Here is a 26,515-nt window from a genome sequence, read left to right as displayed (position 1 = left end):
CAGACCATCAGCGCGATTTCACAGCTCCACAAAGCAGACCAGAGTAGTCGAGCACAGTCGAGTCCGCGCAGCCCGCCGACAACGCACAGTATAGAGAGGAGACACTAATTTCTCTATTTACAAATAAGACCCACTTCACAATCCTCCATTTTCAAATGAAACCAAAATGAGACTTCCATTTATATTAACTAAAGCCTTAACATCAAGATAAGTGAGCTGTCATTTCAACACAGTAAGTAGTTTGTTTACACGACACAATTTTAAACCTGTGTGTGTGTGTGAATGAATTGTTGCTTTTTACATATACTTATTCACTTTGGCACAAAAGTAAGCTCCAAGTATTTAAAAGGTATGGGAAAAAATCTAAATTTACACACTATTTACTCACCTAAGCTAAACGCACCGGGTGCCTGGAGGGCCGTTGTCCTGCAGGTTTTTTTTCTCCAACTCAACACACCTGCTAGGAAGCTCAAGTGGTTCCAAATCTTTATGGGTTTCTTTTTTTAAGTTATTATAGCTTATTGTGTTATTTTACATATATTTTCAGTGTGTCTAAGACCTTGACTTTGCTTTAAGAGCAGTTCAAAAGAATAACACATCAAAAAAAAAAAAAAAAGTAAATTTACTCTCTATTTTTACGCACTCACTTGTGCCGGGTGCCCAAGCTCAGTCCTGCAGGGTCATTGTCCGCAGGGTTAATTTTCAACTTGCCTTAACACACCTGCTAGCAAGCTCAAGTGGTTCCAGATCTTTATGAGTTTCTTTCTTCTTGAATTATGAATTATTATAACTTATTTTGTTATTTAACATACAATTATTAGTGTGTTTAAGACTTAGATTCCCTTTATCCATATCAAAGGGATAGTTCATCCAAAAAATATAAATTTACTCTCTATTTAGACTAGTGCCGGTGCCCAACCTCAGTCCCAGAGGGCCGTTTTCCTGCAGGATTTATCTCCAAAATGTCTTAACAAACACACCTGCTAGGAAGCTCAAGTGGTTCCAAATCTTTTTCGTTCTTCTGATGGACACAAAAGAAGATATTCTGAAGAATGCGGAAAACTATTAGCATACATTAGCGTAGGAAAAACGATCATTATGGAGATCGATGGTTACTGGCTTCCAGCTTTCCTCGAAATATCTTCCTTTGTGTTCATCAGAAGAAAGAAAGTCAAACAGGTTTTGTACAAAGAAAGGGAGTGCAAATGATGACAGAATTTTTGTTTAACTTTCCCTTAAAGATTATATGCAATAAAGAGGGGGAGCTGTTGTTATAATTTACCCCACAAGAAGAAAAACATTGTCATTGAAATATCAAGTATCCTAAATTGGTTTAACTAATGTCATAAAACTACTAAACATGAAATGATTAAGAGAGCAAATCTGCCAATGAAATATACTCAGATTAAAACTTAAAATCCAACTGCAAATCATACTATTTCTAAAATAAATATTTATATGATACATATTTACAGTACTTTACCATGTGTATCTTGTGTAGTTCTTTTTTTTTTTTTACTTTTGTGTCATAGTAGCAGTATGAGATAATTTTGTTTGTGATTATTGTGATTATTCGATACAAAAGTCGTGAAGCTTAAAGTGAAAACATTTTAAAGTCTTTTTGTCGGATATCTAATAACAATAACATGACTAATTAATTTGTTTTATTAATTTTGCTTCAGCTTCGTGCCTCATTTATTAAGGGTTATCACAGCAAAATGAACCACCAACTAATCCGGCAAATGTTTTACACAGCGGATGCCCTTCCAGCCTCAACCCAGTACTGGGAAATACCCATACACCCTCTCATCTACAACAGCCAACTTAGTTTATTAATTTCACCTATACCGCATGTCTTTGGACTGCATGAACAATCACACAGAAATGCCAACTGGCCCAGCCGGGACTCAAACCAGTGACCTTAATGCTGTGAGGCGACAGTGCTAAACACCAAGCCACTGTGCCACCCAACTTGAAAAATAGTAACTATTATTTTAATATGAATTTATTTGTGACATCTAACAATACCTTTAAAAAACAAAATTAATAGAGCTTTATCTATCTTTAATATGTGTGACGGTTCATTCCGCTGTGGCGACCCCAGATTAATAAAGGGACTAAGCCGAAAAGAAAATGAATGAATGAATTATGCGTGCTGTTTTCTTATTATTGCCACCTCATAGTTTCATAAAGGTGTTTATTTAACTATTTATCAAATGCAACAAAAATAACATTAACAATTCCAGCTGTTATTCTTATTCATTCATTTATGAACTTAGTGAAGGCATGAAAGAATGGTCCCTTTTGGTACACCTTGAAGCATTAGAGCACAACCCTCAGCGATGCCTGTGGAATCGATCGAGTTTCTATTGCTCTGGTCTAGTTGGAGCACTGAAGTGAATGCAAAATAGAGAGATGCGCCGCTGAAGGGGAAACGCGTGAATAATTTACAAATGTTAGATGCTTCTCCAATTCATCATGACAACACGCGTAAACTGCCTCCATTCACTTAAATATCCCCTGCACTTTTTCGATTTCTGTAAACGTTTGATTTGCGTGGTCTGTAGTTGTTAACACGGCCCACTCTCTGGGGCTCGCTGGACATTTAAACCCGATCACGCCTCTTGTTGGCCAGTGGACATGGAAATAGAGCAAGGCAAAACAAAGATTGGAGGATTTTTACGAAAGTACGCAGTGTTCTTTAATCACACTCGTATAATTTTAACTTTCATGTGCTTTAGGCTAAATACCAAATTTCATAAAAGTAGTAGTAACAATGTTAGCTTAAAAAAGACAGTTACACACACACAAAAAACATACAAATTATTTGATTTACAAAAACATTTTGAAGGTAAGTGGTTGCAAATCATTAATATGGGCTGAATATACACAAATTAAACGTATTAATGTTCAACTTAATTTGTTTAAATTCAACCCATTTAAATAGTTTGCAACCACTTAACTTAAAAACATTGAGTAAATCCAATGAATATTTTTGTTTCAATGTATGCCAACATTTTTATTCACTCCCAATGTGCTTGTTCTAAACCCATTTGCGTTTTTTTCTTCCCTTGGACACAAAAGAAGCTATTTTAAAAATGATGGGAATTGGTAACCTTTGACTTCCAGAGTATGTCTTGTCAAACCTCAAAATATCTTCTACTATGCTCAAAAGAGAAACAAACTCAAAGATTTGGAACCACTTGAGGGCGATTAAATTAGCATTTTGGGGTGAACTACCCTTTTAACATATTTAACCCAGAAAATGTCTCCTTTTTTTACAGGGGATTCAATGAGCTAACAGATCTACATTTTCATCTCTTCAAGAAGTCTTCAATGAGTCACAAATGGAGCTGTGTGGGTGTGTGAGTCCCATTTTACAATCCACCTTGACGCACAGTTTTTATCTCACTTTCTTTTGAAAACACACTCACATGCGCATCACATGCTTTCCAGAACGTGTGTTTGATATTCATGTAAGCTCCGAACCCAAAGCAAGATCTTACATTGAACTGCACATGGGAAAGACACTACACACTTCTGGTAGGCGTGTTCTGTGGTGATAATTTAAAGATTGGGCGAGAGATGGCAGCAAGAGGGGCTGCTTTGAAAGGAAATATGGGGGAGTGAGTGATAGAGAGAGGGAAAGGGGGATGGGGAGAGAAAGAGAGGATGGGGGTAGGGAGGTGTGTGTGTGTGTGTGTGTGTGTGTGTGTAGAAGGGGAATCGACTGATATGCCCTCTTATTGGTTTGTTCAAATGGTGGGGGAGGGGCACCCAGCATACACCAGCTGTATGAGGAGAGAGAGGAGAAACAAAGGGTGAGATGGCGAAGGGGGGGCATGGCGTACGTTTCCTCACTAATATTCAGGGATAATTAAAATGCAGGCAGGGCAGATGATTTAAAATGCTGATACGCTCAAATTAAAAATTAACATGCGGTTGGATTCTGATCTGATCTAATATTAATGCAAAAAAACTTGCTTTTAAAGGCATAGTTCACCCAAAATGAACATTCGTCGCTTGATTAAAACCTTTTTGAGTTTCTCTTTATCTAATAAACACAAAAGAGGATGTTTTGAGGAAAGCTGAAAACCTGTAACCATTAACTTCCACTGTATGATAAACAAAACCATAGAAGTCAATGGTTACAGTTTTCTTTCTTCAAAATATTATATTTTGTGTTTATTATATACAAAAAAAGTCAATTAGGTCTTAATCAAGTGACGAATGTTCATTTTTGGGTGAACTATCCCTTTTTTTATCCGTTTTTTGCTTTTATCATTGACTTCTATAGTATTTGTTTGTCATATTGTGGAAGTCAATGGTTACAGGTTTTCAGCTTTCTTCAAAACATCTAATTTAGTGTTCAGCAGATAAAATAAACTTATAAAGGGTTAAAAACACACGAGAGTGAGTAAATAGTGAGTGCATTTTCATTTTTTTTGGATGAAATTTCCCTTTAAGTAAAGCTTTTATTAGTATTCTGCTGTAGATTTCATCTTTTCCTTTACTAAATTTGCAGTAGTTTTCCCCCTTAACCTTGACCTGGCAGATTTTATTCATCAGGAGATCTTTGTGCTGCAGTGAAATGTGTATACACACATAAGCTAGAGGAAGCTGTGCTTTGCGTTATTTATTTAAAGGACAAAGGAATTACTGGAACCCTTTAAAAACCAGTGTGACTAGTCTCAAAAAACACATAGAGAGCGAGAGGGGAAGAGAGCAGACTGGGTGAGAATGAGAGAGAAAGGAGGAAGAAAAAAAACACAGGAAATGAGAGAGGGAGAAGGGAGGAGAGCGCCCGGCCTCCTTGCGTTTTAAGCCAAACCAAATCTGAGGGAATTGGCATTGGCCGCTTCGCATGAGAACCGAGAGGGGAGAACTATAAGACTGAAATAAGGCTGAAAGAGAAATGCCAAGAATGCAAAGGCAAGAATCAACACATTTAAGAGTCTTTCGTTCTGCTGGCTGACTCGCTCTGCCTTCTGAACGCAATTATAAACTACCAACGTTTTCACACTGTAAGCCGAAAGCCGGTTTTGATTAAGACGCGTCGACTTGGGTGTTGGTAGTCAGCATTAATTAGTGGAAGACCTGGGTTTAATCGCCTCTGTAGGCTTGTAACATAAAAAAAAACTTGTCTACTCAAACTAAAATGTATGTTTTTACGGTCATTCTTCTAAAGTGATGCATTCTGGTATCGCAGCTGGGATATCTTAAGCTGTCTTTGAATATTAGACGTCTCCATTTTGGCTGGGACAGATAAGTTTACTGATTCAGGATTGCTGTTATGTCTTTTGGAGCAGACATAGTGGGATTCTTGTCTAGGCGTCCCGTGCAGCGTCTTCCCTGTTAACATCAGAGATTGAGTGTGTTTGCCAAGTTTCTGGAGCGTATGGTGGAGATTCACTGTCTGCTTTTAAGTTTCTCGGTCTATGGAAGTCGTGCCAAAACCTACTGAGACTTAAACGTTAAAACACACACACACATTCATATATGTCTCAGGCCTGCAGCTCGGTAACTTCACATTATGCCCACATAAACATCCTTTATGACATGTTAATAATGTATGCTTTTTTCTTTAAAGCTCCATAAAAGCCAAATCTGCATAGTCAAGAATTGATTTGCCAAATAAAAAAGTTCTGATTTAATTAATTAGCCATTGACTTACATTGTATGTGGTTTTCCTACCATGAAAGTGAAGTGTAACTGGTTTCCAGCTTTCTTCTTATTTTGTGTTCAACAGAAGAATGAGATTCAAAGGTTTGAAACCACTTGAAGTTGAGTAAATGTGCATGTTTTGGTGTTTTATCCCTTTAAAGAGCACCTATGATGATCTTTTGTATAATTATTTGGACAGAACTGTGTATGTATAGTGTGTTCACAGTCATATTGGGGTGATATAAACACAATAAGTCAGTTTTTTTTTATTTCTTGACAGTAAAATATGATCCAAATGCCTCCCATTTTGAGCCCGACTGGAATGTGACGTAGGAGTGTGGTTTCCTCGCCCACCGAGTTGATCGACAGCCGCGTATTAACGTGTCTCTGTAACGTGTATAATCATATTAACAAGAACGAACGTGCGCAAAGCAACTGGGATCTAAATATCTGTTCAGCTGTCTGTGATCATCAATCAGCAAATGTGATCAAGAATGAGTTTTACAAGTTTAATACATTTTTAAAACAGTGCATGTTTGGAATAATGTAAGTTGTAGACGGTTAAATCACCACAGCTGCATGTCAGTACAATTATAAAAGAATACGCTTCAATCCTGGTTTGTGGACATTAAATCAGATTTATTTTGTACATTAATATAATGGATACCCATGCAGCAGTGGATATTAATGTGTATCCTGTCACATTTGCCGTGCAAAAACTGTGTGTGTTGCTGTGTGTGTAACTTTGTAATGACATTGTGTGTGACTCATCGTTCTCATTGACTCATTAACTCTAGAACAAATACATTAAATAATCATTGGGAAAGTTCTTACTGTAGTCTCGCACAAACTTTACGGGATATCTGCTTCCTTCATGTCTGTCACTTTGCAGCCTGATACAGCCAAAGCAGATATTGAGGCAGAATCTGACAGGCACGTCAGAACAGTGGGCGGGGAGAACTAGAATTAAAGGCACAGGCAACAAAAACAGCTACAATGTGTTTAGAGCAGAGAATTCCAATATTCTGAAAGGTATAATAAATAATCTGATGGGTGTTTTGTGCTGAAATTTTAAAGACACATTCTGGAGACACAAAAGACTTTTACAGTATTAAATCTACCTTGAAAATGTGGTAATATAGGTGCCCTTTAAATAAAGTCAAAAAGTAGTGTTTCAATCAGTTTGTAGTTTTCCTTGTTAGTTGAACTCACTGAATTGATTTGTTTGACGTTAAATGAAAATTTCTTCCCAAAATTAAAATTTAATGTTTTCTATAGTCGAATGTTGGGGAAAATTTTAATGCTACTTACACTTTGAGAGTCAAAATATAAATACAATTAAGTATTAAACAACTGATTTTGTCTGATACAATTTAGGAATTCAACTAAGTACAATCTCAGGGCTCTATTTTAACGTTTTAAGCACAAAGTCTTAAGCGCATGATGCAAAAGCATTAACGGTGTATCCAAATTCACTTTTGATATTTAAGGACGGAAAAATACGCTCTGCACTGTGAAACATGGTTTAAAAGGGTTGTGCTTATTCTCTCAATGAGTTATGGGAGTGTTTAGAGCATAATTTGCATTAAACCAATCAAAGTCTCATCTGCCATTCCCTTTAATAGTCAGATGTGTCACACCATGGTGCATTTGCCATTTACATGATGGACTTTGTAAGAGGAAAAACTGAACACTTTACTAGTGAAAAAACTTTTAAGCAAACTATCTGCCACACGAGGACAAAGAATAAGTCTCCTCTATTCACACTTTTACATTTTACTTTTACACTTTACCCCTTAAAGGCTGATTTATACTTCTGTGTCAAACGCCAGCGTATGCTACGGCGCTGACGCATAGCCCTTCGCCGTGACCGTCGGCGTCGCTGACGTTCACCTCTCAAAAAAATGTAACTACACGTCGCAACGACGCGTAGCGCAAGCTCTGTGATTGGTTGGCTTGGTAGCGCTGATGAGTCTGGGCGGGACCGAGAGCCGCGCGAATGGGGCGAGCCAAATGTAGCGATTGTTTACAAGTGTGGATTCCTGTGAAGTATGGCGAGTTTTGTTTTGTGTTTACCTCATAGTTAAAGTTGTTGCACGTCCTCCGGTTCCTGCCTCAAAATGAGCAAGTTTAAGCCACTTGTACATCCAGGAAGTGTTCAGGAAAAGCAAAACACCAACGAAGAAACTCGACACAGAAGAACATTTACACCTCACTGCCAACTAGCGTTTCGGAAGTGTTAATGCAGACCAACAGAGACAGCGTGCAGAAGTATAAATGCACAGCCACGCGCGTTGCATGCGCCATGGGTTACGCTGGTCAATTGACGCAGAAGTATAAATCAGCCTTTACTTTCGTGGATGAGGAAACTGTGTAGTAAGCAGTCAACTGAAGACATTCTTTATCCTATCAACATATTTAATTTTGTTTGTTAAGTGCAAAGATTTGTTTCAAAACTATTAAATTCAGTTCTAATTTCCAGCAAACGAATAAATTAACAATAATAACAAAATGTGGTAAAAAAACACACTTATTTTCAAAGTTATATGTAAACACACATGCTCGATATGCTGATGCATACGTCTTCAAAACCACCACAATCTCACAGCAATTTGTCATGAAAATGAAAAAAAGCAAATTGTCATGAATTAACTGAAAAAGCACCCCGACATAAAGGCACGGAGGTAATGGTTTTTATATTTATGTTGAAAATGTAAATTTTGTAACATTGTAATTCTTTTATTTTTTATATGTGAAGAAATTTGTGTATTGCTGTTCATCCTGTGTGTATATAGCAATGTGTACATGTTTGGACCCACATAGCCGCATAATTAACACGCTCTGCACTCATTTAGACATAAGACCTGCTTTTAGTTGGTCAATAACACAGTCTATTTCAGTTCCTTTAAAATATCAACACACCAACAATGCGCCTTAACACACCTCCTTTTTAGACCAGCACGCCCATGAGTCTACAAAGTGGCGCAAATGCACTTGCAATTTAAACAGCATGGAGCAAAATATGAAAATGCGAGTTGCGCTGGTCTGAAAATAGCAACAAATTGAGCCAAACGCGTCTTGCGTCGTATTGTGACGAGTGTATGATAGGGCCCTCAGAGTCTTATTTCTATATTGATGCATACACTGTATTAATCACATTTTCATAAATCATCCAAAATATGTTTTGCTTATAATTTTTCCTTCGGATTGATTTGTTGTTAGGTTAAGCATTTGATTTAAAATGCTGGGGTTTATATTTGGTTCATATTTAAACAAATTTGAGTTAAAACAACACAGCATTTTAGAGTCTATATTTGAAGTCAAAGCTTTCACTGTTAACCAAAACAGTGACACACTAAACCCCAAATTATCTGACTCAATTTGTCTCACATCTACCATTTTGGGATTCTTCATTTAATAATTCATGTTGTCAGGCAAATTACAAAAAATAGTTGTCCTTGGCATTTTAGCATAGCATATATTTAGACCGGAACAAATGTAGCCAAATTTCTCCCAGTCCCAGGCTGGAGTATATGATGAGGACTTTCTAAATATGTATTCACGTGGCAAAGATTACGCTCAGTTTGCTTGATTAAGAGGGCGACACAGCTTACCCTACTCTCCTGCACTCTTATTCTATCCCCTCTCCTCGATTTCTCAGCCAGAAAGAAGAGGATTTAGGCAGTTTTTTCAGAGCCAAACTAAACCAGCATGAAAAAGGACAGAAAGAGAAGCCCTCCCTTCCTCTAACCCTGTTTTGCTCTTCTCTCTGTAGTTTGGCAGTAGACATTAGTGTGTATGTGTGTGTGAGTGTGCGGTCTGTGTGAACAAGCGCTCATGTGGACAGGGCTCTGACTCCGCTGTTTGGTGAAGTTCCCAGTTAGGCTTGATGGGAAATGTTTTTTTTTTATCCCTCACTGAATGAAGTTGGTTCAGTCTACTGTAAAAAAAACCATTGGATCAAATGCTCAGAAAAAAAAACTAAAGACTGATGTTTACCAGCCTGACAGAAACCCACTTTATTTACCCTTTATGTGATGTTCGTTCATTCATTTTCCTTCGGCTTAGTCCCTTATTTATGATGGGTCACCACAGTGGAATGAACCGACAACTATTTCGGCATCTGTTTTATGCAGAGGATGCCCTTTCAGCTGCATCTATGTGATGTTGTAAAATAAAAAATAAAAGGATTTTTCGAAAGTAAAAAAAAGTAGAAAAAAGTTGAGAAATGCTGAATTTATCAGATGTAAAATCGAGCAAATGTTTAATATTTGTCAAATTTACAATAACGGTACTGTTTTTTGTTTTTAGACTTTTAGCATTTTGCTTCATTTGGAATTCAGGTGGACGAGAGGAAATACATTACCATTTCATTTTTAAAGTCTTTTGTCTACTTTTGATAAATATCCATTATAGAGAAGGTCAATGGCGGAGTGCTATGATATCAAACTTTGCACTATAGTAAACTATCAAGTAATATTAAATACATCTTGAAAGGCGTAAACAAGTCCTGAAAATAAATAAAAAATGAATGCAATCCAAGATGGAGGAATCTGATTTAGATGTTCTATTACCTCTTCGTTAACATGGGACTGTGAGGTTGAAACTGTTTATTTGTTGGAGCTAATATTCACAGAAAATACTTAAAATAAAGTAGAAAAAGGTTGCTTATACTCATCAATGCTGAATTTATTTGATTTGAAATTAAGCCAAAGGGCTATCTTTGTTGAATTCACAACAATAGTAGAATTTACAATACAAAAAATTCTGCTTTAAAATGTTAATAACTGTTTTTGTTTTCAGCATTTTGCTTCATTTGGAATTCAAGCAGATGGAAATCCATTACCATTTAGTTTTTAACTTTTGTTTTTTGTCTACTTTTGACTAATTTACACCATAATTCAGTGACGGGGTGATATGATATAAAACTATTTACTATAGTAAACTAACTATTTACTAATATTAAACACATCTTGAAAGGTGTAAACAAGTGCCGAAAATGAATGCAATCCAGGATAGAGAAATCAGGTTTAGATGTTCTATACCTCCTCTTTATTGTGGGACTGTGAGGTTGAAACTGTTTATTTGTTGAAACTGATATTTACAGACAATATTTATAGATAATTTTTTAAATTGAGCAAATGTGTAATATTTGTCGAATTTACAACAACAGTAGAATTTACAGTACAAAAACTTTGTTTTTTGGTCCACTTGGCATCCAAGCGGACTAGAGAAAATAATTTACCGTTTAATTTTTAACATGACTTTTGTCTACTTTTGACTAATTTCCACCTTAGAGATGGTCGATGGCAGGGTGCTATGATATAAAACTATCTGGTATAGTAAACAAACCATCTATTAACATTAAACACATCTTGAAAGCTGTAAACAAGTGCTGAAAATGAATCAAAAATGAATGCAATCCCGGATAGAGAATATAGATTTGACAGAGACTTGTTTTATTTAACCCTCTGAATGTTCATTCATTCATTTTCCTTCGGCTTAGTCTGTTATTTTTAAGGGGTCATCACAGTGGAATGAACCGCCAACTATTCTGGCATATGTTTTATGCAGCGGATGCCCTTCCAGCTGCCTCTATGTGATGATGTAAAATTAATTAAAGGACTTGATTTTTCAAATGTAAAATAAGTAGAAAAAGGTTGCTTATTCTCATCAATGCTGAATTTATTTGATGTAAAATTGAGCAAATGTGTAATATTTGTCGAATTTACAACATTAGTAAAATTTACAAAACTGAAACTTCTGTCTTAAAATGATATTAACTGTTTTTTGTTTTCAGACTTTTACTTTTTTTTTTCTCTGTTTCCCCTGATAGTTCTTGTTTTTCTAGTTTGTTTATACGTTTACTCGTTGGTTTACTGATTATGTTCACCTGTGTGTGGTTTAGTTACTAATCATCATGTGTTTATATGCCCTCAGTTCCTTCAGCTTATTATCCAGCACTGTCTGTGTGTGTAAAGCTGCAACAGCCTCTCCTGTGCCTCAGTTTGGTATCATTCCTTGATAACTACATTTGTTTTTGTTTATGAATAAAGATAAACAGCTGCAATTCCTCTCCTTGCCTGACCCTGCAGTAACACAGTCTGCAGTGTCACTTCATGAGTCTTCATATTAAAAGAGAGACTATTATCATATGTTGGCAGCTGTGCTGCTTAAGAAAACAAACAATAAAGCATTAAATAGAACTTTAAACACTTTGTCAAATTTGTAAAATGTTGCGATTAGTTTTGATCATTTATTGACTTGTTGACTTATAAAAGTATTTGGTTCTTTCAGTAAACAACATTTATTTATTTACCTTCAGCTTAAGGCTGATTTATACTTCTGCATCAAGCGCATACGTATGCATGGGCGCAACCTTTGTGCTGATGCATAACCCTCACCGTGGCTGACAGACACTTACCCGCACCTCTCAAAAAATGTAACTACACATTGCAACGACACGTAGCACAAGCTCTATGATTGGTCAACTTGGGACCAGTGACGAGTGTAGGTGGCGTTTTTACCAAGTTGTTGCACGTCCGCCAGTTCCCACCTCTGACTGAGCAAGTTTACATGTAGTGTTCAGAAAAACAAAACACCTTCAAAGAAACTCGGCACAGAGACGCATAAAAACCTACTGCCAGCTAGCATTTCGGAAGTGTTATTGCAGAGCAACACAAACAGCACACAAAACTTTAAATTCACGGCTACGCACAAGGCAGGCGCCGTGGGTCATGCCGATCACTCCACGCAGAAATAAAAATCAGCCTTCAGTCTCTATTTCAGAGGTCGCCACAGCAAAATTAACTGACAATTATTCCAGCATATGTTTTCAGCAGCGCATGTCCTTCCAGCTGCAACCCAGTACTGGGAAACACCCATACACTCCCACGCTCATACATTTTAGCTTACCCAATTCACTTATAGTGCATGTGTTTGGATTCTGGGGGAAACCGGAGCACCTGGAGAAAACCCACGTGAACACAGGGAGAACATACAAACTCCGCACAGAAATGCCAACTGACCCAGCTGGGACTCAAACCAGCAAGTTTCTTGCTGAGGCGACAGTGTGAACTGCTGAGCCACTGTGCTGCCCCAATAAACAACATCTGATTCCAAAATTATAACAGAGATACAAAAATAAAAACTAAAACAGGTTTTTAATGAACAAATGTAGGAAATCTTCATGCTGTGACTGAATTTTAGGCGGAAATAGTTTCAACTGGGGCGTCACAGCCATGTCACCCTGCAGCCCAAGACCGGTTACTCACTGAAGCTAAGCAGGGTTGAGCCTGGTCAGTACCTGGATGGGAGACCACTAGGGAACACTAGGTTGCTGTTGGAAGTGGTGTTAGTGAGGCCAGCAGGGGGCGCTCAACCTTTGGTCTGTGTAAGTCCTAATGCCCCAGTAAAAGGGAAGGGGACACTACACTGTCAGTGAGCGCCGTCTTTCGGATGAGACGTTAAACCGAGGTCCTGACTCTCTGTGGTCATTAAAAATCCCATGGCACTTCTCGTGAAAGAGCAGGGGTGTAACCCCGGTGTCCTGGCCAAAGTCCCTCTATCGGCCCTTACGATCATGGCCTCCCAATCATCCCCTTCCACCGAATTGGCTCAATCACTGTCTCTCCTCTCCACCAAAAGCTGGTGTGTGGTGAGCGCACTGGCGCCGTTGTCCTGGGGCTGCCGTCGCATCATCCAAGTGGATGCTGCACACTGGTGGTGGTGTGGAGAGACCCCCCCTCATGATTGTGAAGCGCTTTGGGTGTACGGCCATACACAATAAATGCGCTATATAAATACACATTACATTACATTACATTAGACGGTGGCGCAGGTTTGCCTCACAGCACGAAGGTTGCTGATTCCAGCCCCAGCTGGGTCAGTTGGCATTTCTGTATGGAGTTTGCATGTTCTCCCCATGTTGGCGTGGGTTTCCCCTATATGCTCCAGTTTCCCCCACAGTCCAAAGAAATGCGCTATAGGTGAATTGGGTAAGCTAAATTGTCCGAAGTGTATGTGTGTGAATGAGTGTGTGTGAATGTCCCTCAGTGATGGGGTGCTGCTGGAAGGGCATCCACTGCGTAATACATGTGCTGGATAAGTTGGTGGTTCATTCTGCTGTGGCGACCCCAGATTTATCAAGGGACTAAGCTGAAAATAAAATAAATGAATGAATAAATATTTTCAACTGAACACTTCCAACACAGCCATGTCTCATCCCATGCGGTCCCACAATAATAAATATTTATTACTTATTTTAAAATTCATCCTATTAATTAAATGTACAAATCAATCACAGGCTAACAGATCGATGAGCATTTACCATTTATATTTTATAGAAAATTGAAACAGCAGCAATTCCATTGAATTGTTCAGACCAGAGCTAAGCTCAATTCAAATGAAGCCTGTGTGTTTTGCCTTCCAGCACACACACATAGAGATTGTGGGGGAGTTGTGTGTATGTGTATAAATCAAGCTAAACCGAGGGCAATAGTGCTTTGCAACTGGAGCCAGACTCTTATTCATCCTTTAAATCTCAACACACACATACACAAAAACACGCTCTCCTTACTCTGCTTCTCACGGCTTTCTGTGCTCGCCCAATCAAGCGCCTTTCAGTGATGTCATCGCTCAATGTGTGTGTGTTTGTGTGTGTGTGCAGCAGCAGTTTTGGGTTTCTCCTAAACTCCTGTTCTCCCACACTGGAGCTTTTTAATCTCAGGGATGGAGAGAAAGAGGATGAAAAAGGGCGAGCGGACAGATCGAGGGGTTGAGAAGCGGAGACCATGACAACCCATGAAATCCGAGCGGCTGACATCTGTGTCCCTCTCAATCTGCCTCTCTGTTGTTCCCTTGACTCGCATCCAGCAAACAAACCCACAAGCTTTCATTTCATAACAGACTCCGACTAGTCTGATGACCTCACACGGCCCTCGACATCATCTTTGATTTCAAACCGCAATGACAGAAGTGTGAAGTCTCCGTCCAACAGCAGGACTCTGACTTGAGAGCAGACTTAATATGACAGACTCTTTATATCACAGCACTCACACACACACGCACACACATAAGTCTGACCAAACATCTGATTGCTTGAATTGAGCATATTTTCATTTCGAATCATTTCTTGCTTCCTGTCTGCACCTCTTGCCACATCCTTTTCTTGTACAGAGTATAGAGAGGCTGTCAACAGTTGAGACGCTCACACATTTCCTGCATCTCGACATTTCACGCATCAAGAACTATTAGAGCTCATCTACAACCATGGTGAGCTTCTGTCCTATATGTGGGAAGCCTGTTTATTTTGGTGAGTGGCGTTCTGGGATCAAACGATCCTTCTTTAAGAACTGTTTAAGATGCGACTTTTATGTTTTGATGTAGTTATAAATATCATTGTAAAGTGTTGATGCTGCACATTTTGTGTTTACCTGCAAAAACTTCTGTTTTGACTTAAAAACTCAGTGTTTTGACATGCTGTTGGTGCATTTAAGAGGTTTAAGGAATATATTGTGCCAAATAACTTTTTTTGATGTGTAAACGAGTATATGTTAACAGCAGATCCAAGTAACAGCAATACGGCAGCATGCTAAATGCTAAGCTAAAGTAGCTTTAGCTTCTGCTTGGTGAAACAAACTATGAAAACTGTGAAATGAAGCATTTTAAGCCTCTAACTGTGTGCATTTGTGTAAAAATAGTGGGTCTGCAGTCTCCTAACCACAATCAGCATCTCACAACACGAGTCACAAGAACACAGGAAGTGTCTGCCTGTGGCAGGAAGTGGAATAGGCCAGAACAAGACCTGCTAGACTGTTCAAATTGGCAGATAGCAGTGCAGAAACTTATGGATGGAAGAAAGAGAAGAATTTGGCTAGAATTTTTTTTTCCGCTAGTCTTGTTTAAGGATTCAATGATAATAGATTTTGGTTGTATGATTATAGTCTGAAGAATAATCACGGTTTTATAGTTATCATGATTATTATGCATACATTAATTTCAAAACTATACTAGTTTTAATTTTGATTTGATTTATTTATTTCGAACAAAATATCATACATAAAATTTCTTTAACAAAAAATACATTTCAACATGGACGACATAAAGTGGGATGAAGCACAAGCTTGTTATTTTCCCAACCCATTACCACACACAAATCATTCGTCTATTACTTTACTTATTTTTTATTTTACTTATCTCTTCTTTTTACATGAGACATTTGAGCTTTACATGAGACATTTTTTTACTCTTTTGGCATCTTTGACATATTATATGTTGGATTCCACTTGTACATTTATATTTTATAACATAAAAAATGTAATGCAAACAGCCATTCATTGAAACTTCATCATACCTTTCTCATTTTTCAATTAGCTCTATTCATCATTATATTCATTTAATAATATATTTATACAACTTTTTAAATTGATTATTATCCTGACATTGTTTGAGAATCTGTTCTATAATTTCACACCACATTAGGTTGTTCTCAGCCACCTAAGATTTTGTTCTTCCCTCAGATTATACCCCTTGTCTTTTTTCAAAAAGACTATTGTATGCATTGTGGAAGTAATTTATTCCTAGCTTAAAACATAAATTGTGCTGTTTTTAATATAACCAAATCATTAAACTCAAGTATCTTCAATTTAAAAAAATAAAGGATTTGTATGCTCCAAATACCCCACATGCTCCATCAGTCTAATTACAATTTTCTGCATTGTACATAAGCATCGTAAATTTGATTTATATGTATTTCCCTAAATTTGAACACAATAATTCATACTGTATATGGCAGCACAAGTGTCTTATATAGTACATACATTGATTCATTATCCAGGATAAATCTTTTTATTTATTTTTGGGCTTTTTGATTAGATAGGACAGTATTGAGACAGGAAGCGAAGTGGGAGAAAGAGAGAGGGGATAGGGTAGGGAAATGTCGTCGAGCCGGGATTCGAACTCGCGACACCCTGACGTGCTATTGCACCATATGTCGGCGCGCTAACCACTAGGCTATTGCGTCGACATCCAGGATAAATCTTGCTTTATACACTATTGCTAGTTTTTTTTTCTAATTTTGATATCACATTTATTTGTGGTTTCTAAATTATTTTCTGATCCAATACAACACAGAGAAACTTAATTGCATAAACTCTTTCTGTAACTTTATTATCAATCTGTAACTCTGACTATTTTTTTAAATTTCCCATTCAACATACCCTTTGTTTTACTTAGATTGGTTTAATAAATCACATTTTATGGAATATACAAACTTCTACTCCAAAGTGTGAAGCTGACCCTTTTGTTTTTATAACGTGACTCGCGTTGTGCTCACAGCATTTTTTCAACTAGGTTCTCCTGGCAAGTGTGAGCGCTTTGTGCCACTTGCCACTGCCGATATGCAAGCCACGCACCTCCATTGGAGTTACTAAACTTACTGGCTCAAAAGACGAGATATATGAACGGCCCTTAGTTAATAGCCTCAGCCATAGTTAAAAGCAGCCTTCAATCCAGTGTGCATTGTATTCTAGCTCGAAAGTTTAAATAGCACACAGTTTGCATTAATTCCTTTAGTTGCAGCAGTTTTATTCCTTGCAGAAAGGCGGTGTTGAGAAGTCTTTGGGATTAATTAACCGTGAGGAATTAAAGTGCAGTTAATAGTGAAATCAGTTATTCGTTGCATTCCTAGTCTTGTTTTAGCGCCAAAATCTAGGACAAAAAACTGGAGTGCAGGCTGTTGTTTATTTTGAGAGCTTGACCAATCATGTTGATAGGAAGTTTGGTTTTAGCCTGATCCTGGGTCAGCCTGAAGACTTCATGGCCAATGTTGGAGGTCAGATATTCAATAGGTGGACTTTTGCCAAGCACACATCAAAGAATAACATCTACATAGGTCTGAGGGTTTATGTCTTGCATCTTTGCATTTTGGTCCATTTGGAATCCAAGAGGATGAGAGGAAATACATTAGCATTTAACTTTTAACTTTTGTCTACTTTTGACCGATTTCCACCTTAGAGTTGGTCAATGGCGGGTTGCTGTAGTATGTTAAACTAAGCTATAGTAAACTATCTACAAATATTAAACACATCTTTAAAGCTGCAAACAAGTGCTGAGAATGAATAAAAAAGTAATGCGATCCAGGATGGAGGAATCAGATTTAGATGTTTTATAGAATTGCCCAGGGCCGGAGTGGGACACCTTTTCAGCCCTGGAGTTTCAAGCCTCAGACCGGCCCACCTCAGTTCACGACTGACTATATTAAAATAAGGTCATTTCCAAATCAGTTTCTAATGACACTATCCCGTCTTTTTTTGAGAAAACAGCTGCTTTAGAACTTCAAATGTTCAACAACCCTAACAGTACTATATGTCTTAACAATAAAAATGAAAACAATAAGTTACGCTAACGAGGATCGAACCCGGGTCTGCAGCGTCTTATTCTAACGTGCTAACCGCTGGACCACAATAGCTGCGATCAGAAAGGAGACACAACTGAGTTTTATAATCATTAAAATAGATGAAAAGACAAGAGTTGCGGTAAAATAATGAATAAAAAGGCTGTGGTGAAGTAAATAAATAAATTTGAAAAGTGTGACTGCTGAGAGCAACAGATTCTGCAGCTAGGGACACCGGCCCTCGCGGCCAAAAAACGGACCGGCCCACCGGGAATTCTCCCGGTCCTCCCGATTAGCCAATCCGGGCCTGGAATTGCCTCCTCATTAACGTGGGACTGTGAGGTTGAAACTAATATTAATAATTCTTTATTGATTTTTCAATCAACTTCCACATAGTTATACAATAAAATACAAAATTATTGATGGTTAAAATAATTTTGACTCTCTCAATATTAAAAAAAAAGACTTAAAACATATTTTTTATAGTATTTTGTTGTCCTAATTTCAGCTGAAAAAAAACATTAAACATACAAACGTTCACTAAACGTCACTAAGATCAGACAAACACATTCAGTAAGTAAATGGGATTGATTCTGCTGTTAATTTGTTAAAAGAGACTGAAATAAGAAATGAAGTAAAACTGTAAGAAGACAGAATATGCATTATTGTGTTCATAAATATTGGTGTAAAAGTAATCCATTCAAATCAGTGATGTTTTAGCTAACTTAAACCAATATTTCTAGACTGAAGTATTAGAAGAAATCCAAAAGGTCAATTAAATGCTGCCTCAAAGAGTGAAGTTTACATCTTAGCTTAACCAGCTTGAGATGAATCACTTAAATATCTCCTAAACCTGAAATAAAAATAGAATAATAGCTAGATATAATTCAATAGAAGTTAAAAATAAGAACAAAATTTAATTTAGTACAAAAAAGACAAAAGCATATAAAAACGCTAATCTTCAACTAAAGACAAAACTTAATAATCAAAAGTTAAATATACAAATAAAAGTCTAGTAATTACTTAAAACCTAAAATTGAAATAAAAACTTAATAATATCTAAATATATTTTAATAGACATTTAAAATAACAAAATAAAATTCAGTACAAAAAAGACAAAAGCACGTACAATTCCTAATCTTAAACAAAAGATAAACTAAAAATATACAAATAAAATGTTAAGGGTCGAGTTACTTAAATAATTACTAAAGACCTAAAATTTAAATAATAATTGAATAATAGCTATAACTGAATAGAAATTTCAAATAAAAAAAAATATAGAATTTAGTACAAAAAAAGACAAAAAGCACAAACAAGTACTAATCTTAAACCAAAGAAAAAACAAAAAATATACAAGAAATGAACAAATATGGTATATAAATAGTGCCAAACTGCACCGATGCCTTAGTGTTCTAACTAATTCATGAAACATATAAGCAAACTGCCGCCAAACACATTAATTACTCAGACCATTACCCCTCCCCTGACAACCAAACAAACTCCAGCTTCAGTAAACACACCTGGCTCATTTCTTAACCTTTGACCTTTGATTGACGCAGGTGAGAAGAAGAGGTCACTGGGGCGCGATTATCACCCGCTGTGTTTGAAGTGCCACAAGTGTAAAAGACAGTTAACACCCGGTCAGCATGCAGAGGTATACACACACTCATACACATTGTTGTAAACGTTTTTTAAATAATATTAAGCACAGTATACAAAAGTTTTATCTTTTACGTCTTTATGCAGCACGATGAGAAGCCATTCTGCACTAACTGCTTCATGAGAGATTTTGGGCCAAGAGGTGAGAATGAATGTGTTTATTCATTAATATTATTATTATACTATTATTAGTATAATTATTATTAGCTGTTATTTGGTTGTAATTACATTATGTTGGAACTAATGTTGAAAGCAAATGACTTTTAGAAATTAAGTTTGAAGGTTTTTTAACTTTTTTTTGTGCGTTAATCTTGTCAATAATTTTATTCATAATATTATTCAGATATTATTGATTCACACTCATTAAATTATTAATTTCTATAGCTTTATTTTACATTCTTAGGTGATAAAAAGCACAGTCATTTCAGCACAATGCCTTTCTCAGTGTTTGACACAGTCCTTTCACTCCACTCTTTTATCCCACAATCACATTACATCATTAGTTAGACGGCCACTCTATAGTTAAAAACAATCTCATTTTCATTTCAATATACTGTAATTAATTACAGAAGAAATATTTACCTTCACCTTTAAATACATTATCTCCATTGCATAGGAAAATAACATATCAATTATCATCATTCACTTATTCATGTCTACATCAATGCAATGAAATTCTGACAGTCCAAAATATTAAAAATACATTTTCATCTCATTATTTGTATAATTACATACTCAAATCCCTGATTCACAATGTTAAAAATTAACAACAAACCCTTTAAGAAACACAGAAAAGTCCAGTTCCTCATTCATTCCTCTAGGTGTAGATGATTTTAATTTATGAATCCAGAACTCTTCTCCTTGTAATAGTCTTTTATTCAGATTACCTCCTGTAACTCAAATAATTCCTCAATTCCTATGTATTCTAGTTGTTTAATGTCATGTCCAAAATTAATAAAATGTCTTGCTATTGCTGACGTTATATCTTTTCATGGTGTATACTTCAGTAATTCTCACCTTCAACTGACGTGATGACTTCCCTACATATCTTTTGGCACGGGCATTTTAACATGTAGACCACATTTTGGGTAGAGCAGGAAATGCAGGTTTTTTTATTATATATTTTTACCTGTTGCTGGATTCAAAAATTCCTTACACTTTACCCAATTCTGCACAGAAAACAACCCAGGAGGAACACCACATCATAAGACGATAATATTAGGTTAGATTGAGGTCATTTCGTCATTTGTATAAAAGTGGATTTCTTACTTTATAATATATCTATAATATATCTGTTAATCATTATATCTGCAAAATTTTGGGATCTTTTAAAATTTATAATGGATGATGTTGAAATTTATTATTTTTCGTCGGAAGATAATGTCCATGAAAGCAAATGACTGAAATTATAGTGTTGAATTACAATTATTAAATATTTAATTTATTATTGTATTAACATTTAAAATAACTTCATGGTTCATTTGAACCAAAAATAAAATGTTATTAAATGTTTATTTTATTTCATTAAAAGTTTAATAAAATATTTGCAAAATCATTTGCAAAATAATTGCCTGATTATTTATTTATTTTAGATTTGTTTAATTATAATAATTTTTTTAATAATTATATTATATATTAATATAATTATATTATATATTAATATAATTTTATATATATATATATATATATATATATATATATATATATATATATATATAATTATATGATAAAAAATATTAAAATATTCTCATTTTACATTATTTGAAATCTGAATTGAACTAAATATTTTTATTCATATATACAATTATTTTTAAAGTTACAAATAATTATACATGTTATGTTGTTATGTCACATTATATTATATTATATTATATTATATTATATTATATTATATTATATTATATTATATTATATTATATTATATTATATTCCCCTTGGCTCACTTGATCCATCAGGGGTTATCACAGAAGATTGAACCTCCTATATGATATAATATAATATAATATAATATAATATAATATAATATAATATAATATAATATAATATAATATAATATAATATTTCTTTCTTTAAGCAGGTAATCGAGGACCTGCAGTGATTCGGACCTACACAGCTTCATCTTGAAAGAGATCCTTCAGTCTTGAGAGAAACACACAGCATTTCCATCTACAAGAACAACAACAGCAGCACACCCAAACCTTCTTCATTTTGAGACCCACAACAAACCACTGGAAAGTATTCCCCAGCTGATCCCTCCTTACCACAGAACTACACACAACTCCATCCTCATATAGCCATTCATCAGAAACTCACAAAAATAGACGTAATAACCTACCAAACATCCATCCATGCTGACATTCTCATCTGCTTCATGAGCTGATTTCATTATACATCTACAGTTATGCCACTTCATACAGTCGAATACAAAATTATAAGTGCTCTGTAATGTAAATTCTTTTCAGAATTATTACCCAAGTGCTGTTTAATGAAGAGATTTTTTAAGAACACTTTAATAACTTGCTTCTTTTTTGCTTGGCATGACGACAGTACATAATATTTTACAGTGTACAAGTATTCAGCATAAAATGCAGTTAAAAGACTAAATCTGGCAAATTAGGTTAATTGGGCAAGTCGTGGTTTGTTCTGTAGCCAATTGAAACTAAATATTAATGGGGTTTATAAGATTTACCTCATCAGTTGTACATCACTATTACATATTTTATTCCAAACCACACTGTAAAAAATCCCTAAATTTGCAGTTTCTCATATTTTATGATTCAAGTTTTTATTTTTACGCATTACTTTTTTTATTTTATTATAGGACATTGATCTTTTCTTTCTTTCTTTCTTTCTTTCTTTCTTTCTTTCTTTCTTTCTTTCTTTCTTTCTTTCTTTCTTTCTTTTAACCTTTAAAATTAAAAAAGTGACATAAAATTGACTAAAAATGTGAGGTATAATCAAACTGCCAGTATATTTTCTTTTATTTTACATCTTTATATATTATTTCTTATACATCATATTTTTTTCAAACTACTAAAATGTCAATAAAAGTCACTTTGTTAAACTGTAGAGTTATTATTAACATCAAAAATCGACAGAGTTTTAACAGAGATTAACATCCCATAATGCAATTCACTACTCTAAATAAATGGAGAACACTTGCAAACCACAAAATACAGAAACTATTAATTTGATATTTTTTACAGTGCAAACTAAAGAAAATATTACTTTATCCAGAAGAAAAAAAAACATAATACTGAAATGTCCAATCAAAAGTGTTCTTGCTTGGTTAAACATAACAAAAAAAATATTATAAATGCAAGAATCTATGAACAAAGTACAAAGAAAAGATATTCTAATGTTTTCACTGACAAGATAAATTCTGTAAATGTAAACTCATTTTTAAGTTGGATGGCTTAAGCACACTCCAAAAAACTGAATGCATGTTTAACAGTATTACATCACCTTTCCTTTTAATCACAATGTTTAGTCGTTCAGGATTACAAGATATTAACTGTTAAAGGTTTACAAGCATGATGTTTGCCCAAACTGACAGGATAGCTGTCTTCAGCTGCTCACCTATCTGTGGTCATCATTGTCTGGCTCTCATTTTCAAATAAATGTACATCTGAAATGATGTTTTGGCCATTCTAAAATGCCTTAGCTCTTTTTAGAACTGTGTTGAGCAGCTGTGCTCCCAAAGTGCAGTCTTACACCTCTAAAAGCCGGTTAGGACTGCGTTCATTGCCTTTTGTCTTTTTAATGCAATATTTAATTTTTGTGCATTTTCTGTTAAATTTGCATTTTTGTGTGGAAACATAACTAGTGACTCTGAAGTACAGCTGAGTCCATGTGGCTATATTTAATTTCACAGCAATTCATTCGTTTTCAATTATATTATTTATTATTTAACAGTTTTTTATGCAGTGCTGTCCCCACATGAAAAAATACTATAGCAATTTATAGTTAATAATAAATTAGATAGTAAAATGTATTATTGTGTATATATGTGACTGGATAACTGTAAACATTTTAATTAATAATTTCTAATAAATTGCTGAATAAATAAACATTGCATTGTTTGTTAGAAAAGGACAATATTTGGCCAAGATAAAATCTGAGGGTTCGAAAAAAGAAAAAAAACAAGTTTTAATATATTTACAGAAGAAAATGAGCAAAATCTCTTTATGGAAAATAATCTTGATTTAAAATTATATGAATTTAAAATATCTATATTCTTAATTTTGACTTCTATAATTTAATTGTTGTATTTCCACAGCAACTTCAGAATTCAAAGATTCATTTAATTATGGTTCAAAATCACTTTCTATAAATTGCTCATTGCACATTAAGAAATTACTCTAGATTTCTTTTGCCACCCTCAGTCCTTTTCGCATAATTTAATATGATAATTAGTAAAAGAAAATTCTTTACATTGAAATGTGTGATTTTTTTTTCCATTTATTTAATAATTATTTAATTTTATAATTTAATTTTATACCTAAAATGAGTATCACTTGTTCAAGTTCACCTGCTTATAATTTTTCAAAACCATTTTATTAGCATATTCTGTAACATTTCAATTTTTATTTTGCCTCTAGAGTGTGATCAAAATCAAAATAAAAGATTATGTAAACAAAATACACTTTGATTTGTTGGTGAAAACCCTGGATGTGTGTACTTTTGTTAATGCACAAACTTATGCAAACAAACAGATTCTTGAATTTTACAAAATGTTCCAACGCTTTCGAAATTGGTGTTGTACATAGGTCTAGAATGAAGCTGTTGTGTCACTGTTTAATCATTGCCTAGCCCAGGGGTGATTTTAGAATTTTCATTTTAGGGGGGCTCAGCTCCTTACACTTAAAAATGTTTGTTTAATATCGTAGGGTTGCATAATAGTATTCCACTGTATTACATACAGGCACAGTCATTTGAGTCCTGAATAAGCAAAATAAGACTTTCTATATTTAAGTGCTTTTTTGTTTTCATGTATTAAATAAATAAACGGCCTCTTTTCTAATTAAAAGGCATACATATAAATATATATATTTAAACTTACAGGCTAATTCACATTTTTCTCGATCGGATTGATAATAACAAATATGTTTTTTAAAAAATACTAGACAACACTTGTTTCTATCTCTGTCAGTGACTCAATGACAGTTAAAATGAGTACATTTTCTAAGTGCTTCAGTCACTGTGTTTAATCCTTTCTGTGCAAGACTGTATGATATAGTTAATGCCACACAAACTGTAAAGTGTTTAATATTGGAAGTTAATTTTGAAATAAAAATAGCGAAATATTCGTTAAATTTTTCGCTGGAGGAAACGCCGAGAAACCCGACTGCTAATCCATGACATTGGGATACAGATGATACAAGATTATCTTTATCAAAGAACTACAAATAAGCAAATATTATAACAATTTATCAATAAACACACACCTCGTTCTCTCTGTGCACAGCTGTGGTTTGTTGATCAAATGAAAAACAAAAGACGGGGAGGCGCTGAATTCTGCCGTCGTCTTTAAATCAAATTTAAAGGGGACTGAGGCGACAGTTCAGTGTACAGTTTATGAGCTAATCTCAAAAGTTTTAGGGGGGCTGAGTAGAAATATAGCCCTGATATAGCCATATCAGCGCCCATGGCCTAGCCTAATAGGAAAATATTATGTGTACATATCAAACTAACTTAGTGTAGGAAGGTGTTGTGTTTAAGCATCATATTTTTGGTTTAAAAATATTTGTATACAATTAATTCATTGACTTGCAACACAATGTACATTTTTGTGCTCTATTATTGTTTGTTCATTTGTCTAGGATTTTGAGGATGAGAGGCTCTAAATCCTTTAAAGAGACAAAAAAAATCTGGGTTTTTTCAAAACAAAGCAAATTTATCTACAAAGCAAAAAATGACAGTTAATTAATCATTGTGTCTTTTTAATTAGGAGCAGAAGCTTGCGCCTCAAAATCCTTGATGCACATTAGAGATGGCGTTATTACTTTTTTGTTATAACTATAGTTCAGGAAGAATACAAATTTTATTCTATGATTTTATCTGTTTTTTTTTGTATTTCTCATTAGTTCTTTGAAAAGAAGTGTCTCACAGAGAACTGCCAACTATAGAGTATTGTTAACTCACTGATTCAGAATAACTTTGTCTCCTTATTGAAATTCAAAAAATATGTATTTTTATATATTATTGTGTTTCTTAACGAAGATGTTTGTATCCTGATGGAAACTGCAATTACTTTGAACTGAACTCCATTAAAGATGTATACCTCAAAAGGTAACTGCTTAAAATACAAAATACATTGTTTCTGATTGCATGTTGATCTTGTCTGTAAATTTATTTTTATATTAAACAAACACACATTCACACACACACACACGTTCTGACCCTACCTTCCAAATGTCACAGCAGAAATCGAGACTCATCAGACAAGGCAACGTTTTTCCAATCTTTTATGGTCCAATTTTGTGAGCCCGTGTGAATTGTAGCCTCAGTTTTCTGTTCTTAGCTGACAGGAGTGGAACCCTGTGTGGTCTTCTGCTGCTGTAGCCCATCAGTCTCAAGGTTAGACGTGTTGTGCGTTCAGAGATGCTCTTCTGCATACCTCAGTTGTAACGAGTGGTTTTAAGTTCCTGTTGCCTTTCTATCAGCTGGAACCAGTCTGGCCATTCTCCTCGGACCTCTGGCATCAACAAGGCATTTGCGCCCACAGAACTGCTCTCACTGGATATTTTGTCTTTTTCGGATCATTTTCTGTAAACCCAAGAGAGGGCTGTGCGTGAA

General features: G+C 35.2%; 1 protein-coding gene across 9 annotated transcripts; it reads left to right on the top strand.

The window, feature by feature from the left end:
• Nucleotides 1-59: 59 nt before the first annotated feature.
• On the top strand, nucleotides 60-24,350 carry zgc:195282. 9 transcript variants are annotated; one of them, XM_073948301.1, is made up of 6 exons: nucleotides 2,380-2,455; nucleotides 2,568-2,687; nucleotides 3,285-3,361; nucleotides 19,618-19,712; nucleotides 19,805-19,859; nucleotides 21,795-23,845. In XM_073948301.1, exons 2-6 carry the CDS (start codon nucleotides 2,641-2,643, stop codon nucleotides 21,839-21,841), a joined length of 321 nt encoding a protein of 106 aa, XP_073804402.1. In that variant the 5' UTR covers nucleotides 2,380-2,455; nucleotides 2,568-2,640; the 3' UTR covers nucleotides 21,842-23,845. The 9 variants fall into 9 exon arrangements, with proteins under 9 accessions (XP_073804562.1, XP_073804402.1, XP_073804284.1 ...); XM_073948183.1 differs by having other exon boundaries at nucleotides 21,792-23,845; XM_073948414.1 differs by lacking the exon at nucleotides 2,380-2,455 and adding an exon at nucleotides 14,842-14,977 and having other exon boundaries at nucleotides 2,459-2,687; nucleotides 3,285-3,365; nucleotides 21,795-24,350.
• Nucleotides 24,351-26,515: the final 2,165 nt, after the last annotated feature.

Source organism: Danio rerio, chromosome 1 (assembly GCF_049306965.1).
Source record: "Danio rerio strain Tuebingen ecotype United States chromosome 1, GRCz12tu, whole genome shotgun sequence".
NCBI classification, from domain to species: domain Eukaryota; kingdom Metazoa; phylum Chordata; class Actinopteri; order Cypriniformes; family Danionidae; genus Danio; species Danio rerio.
Note: the sequence above shows the minus strand (reverse complement) of the source record. Positions and strands in the feature narration are given on the sequence as shown.

Coding starts and splice junctions, on each gene's coding strand:
- zgc:195282 (XM_073948183.1), top strand. CDS start 2,641: ATGGAAATAGAGCAAGGCAAAACAAAGATTGGAGGATTTTTACGAAA. Junction 2,688..3,284: donor ATTGGAGGATTTTTACGAAA/GTACGCAGTGTT, acceptor CTTTTTTTACAG/GGGATTCAATGAGCTAACAG. Junction 3,362..19,617: donor TCACAAATGGAGCTGTGTGG/GTGTGTGAGTCC, acceptor TGATTGACGCAG/GTGAGAAGAAGAGGTCACTG.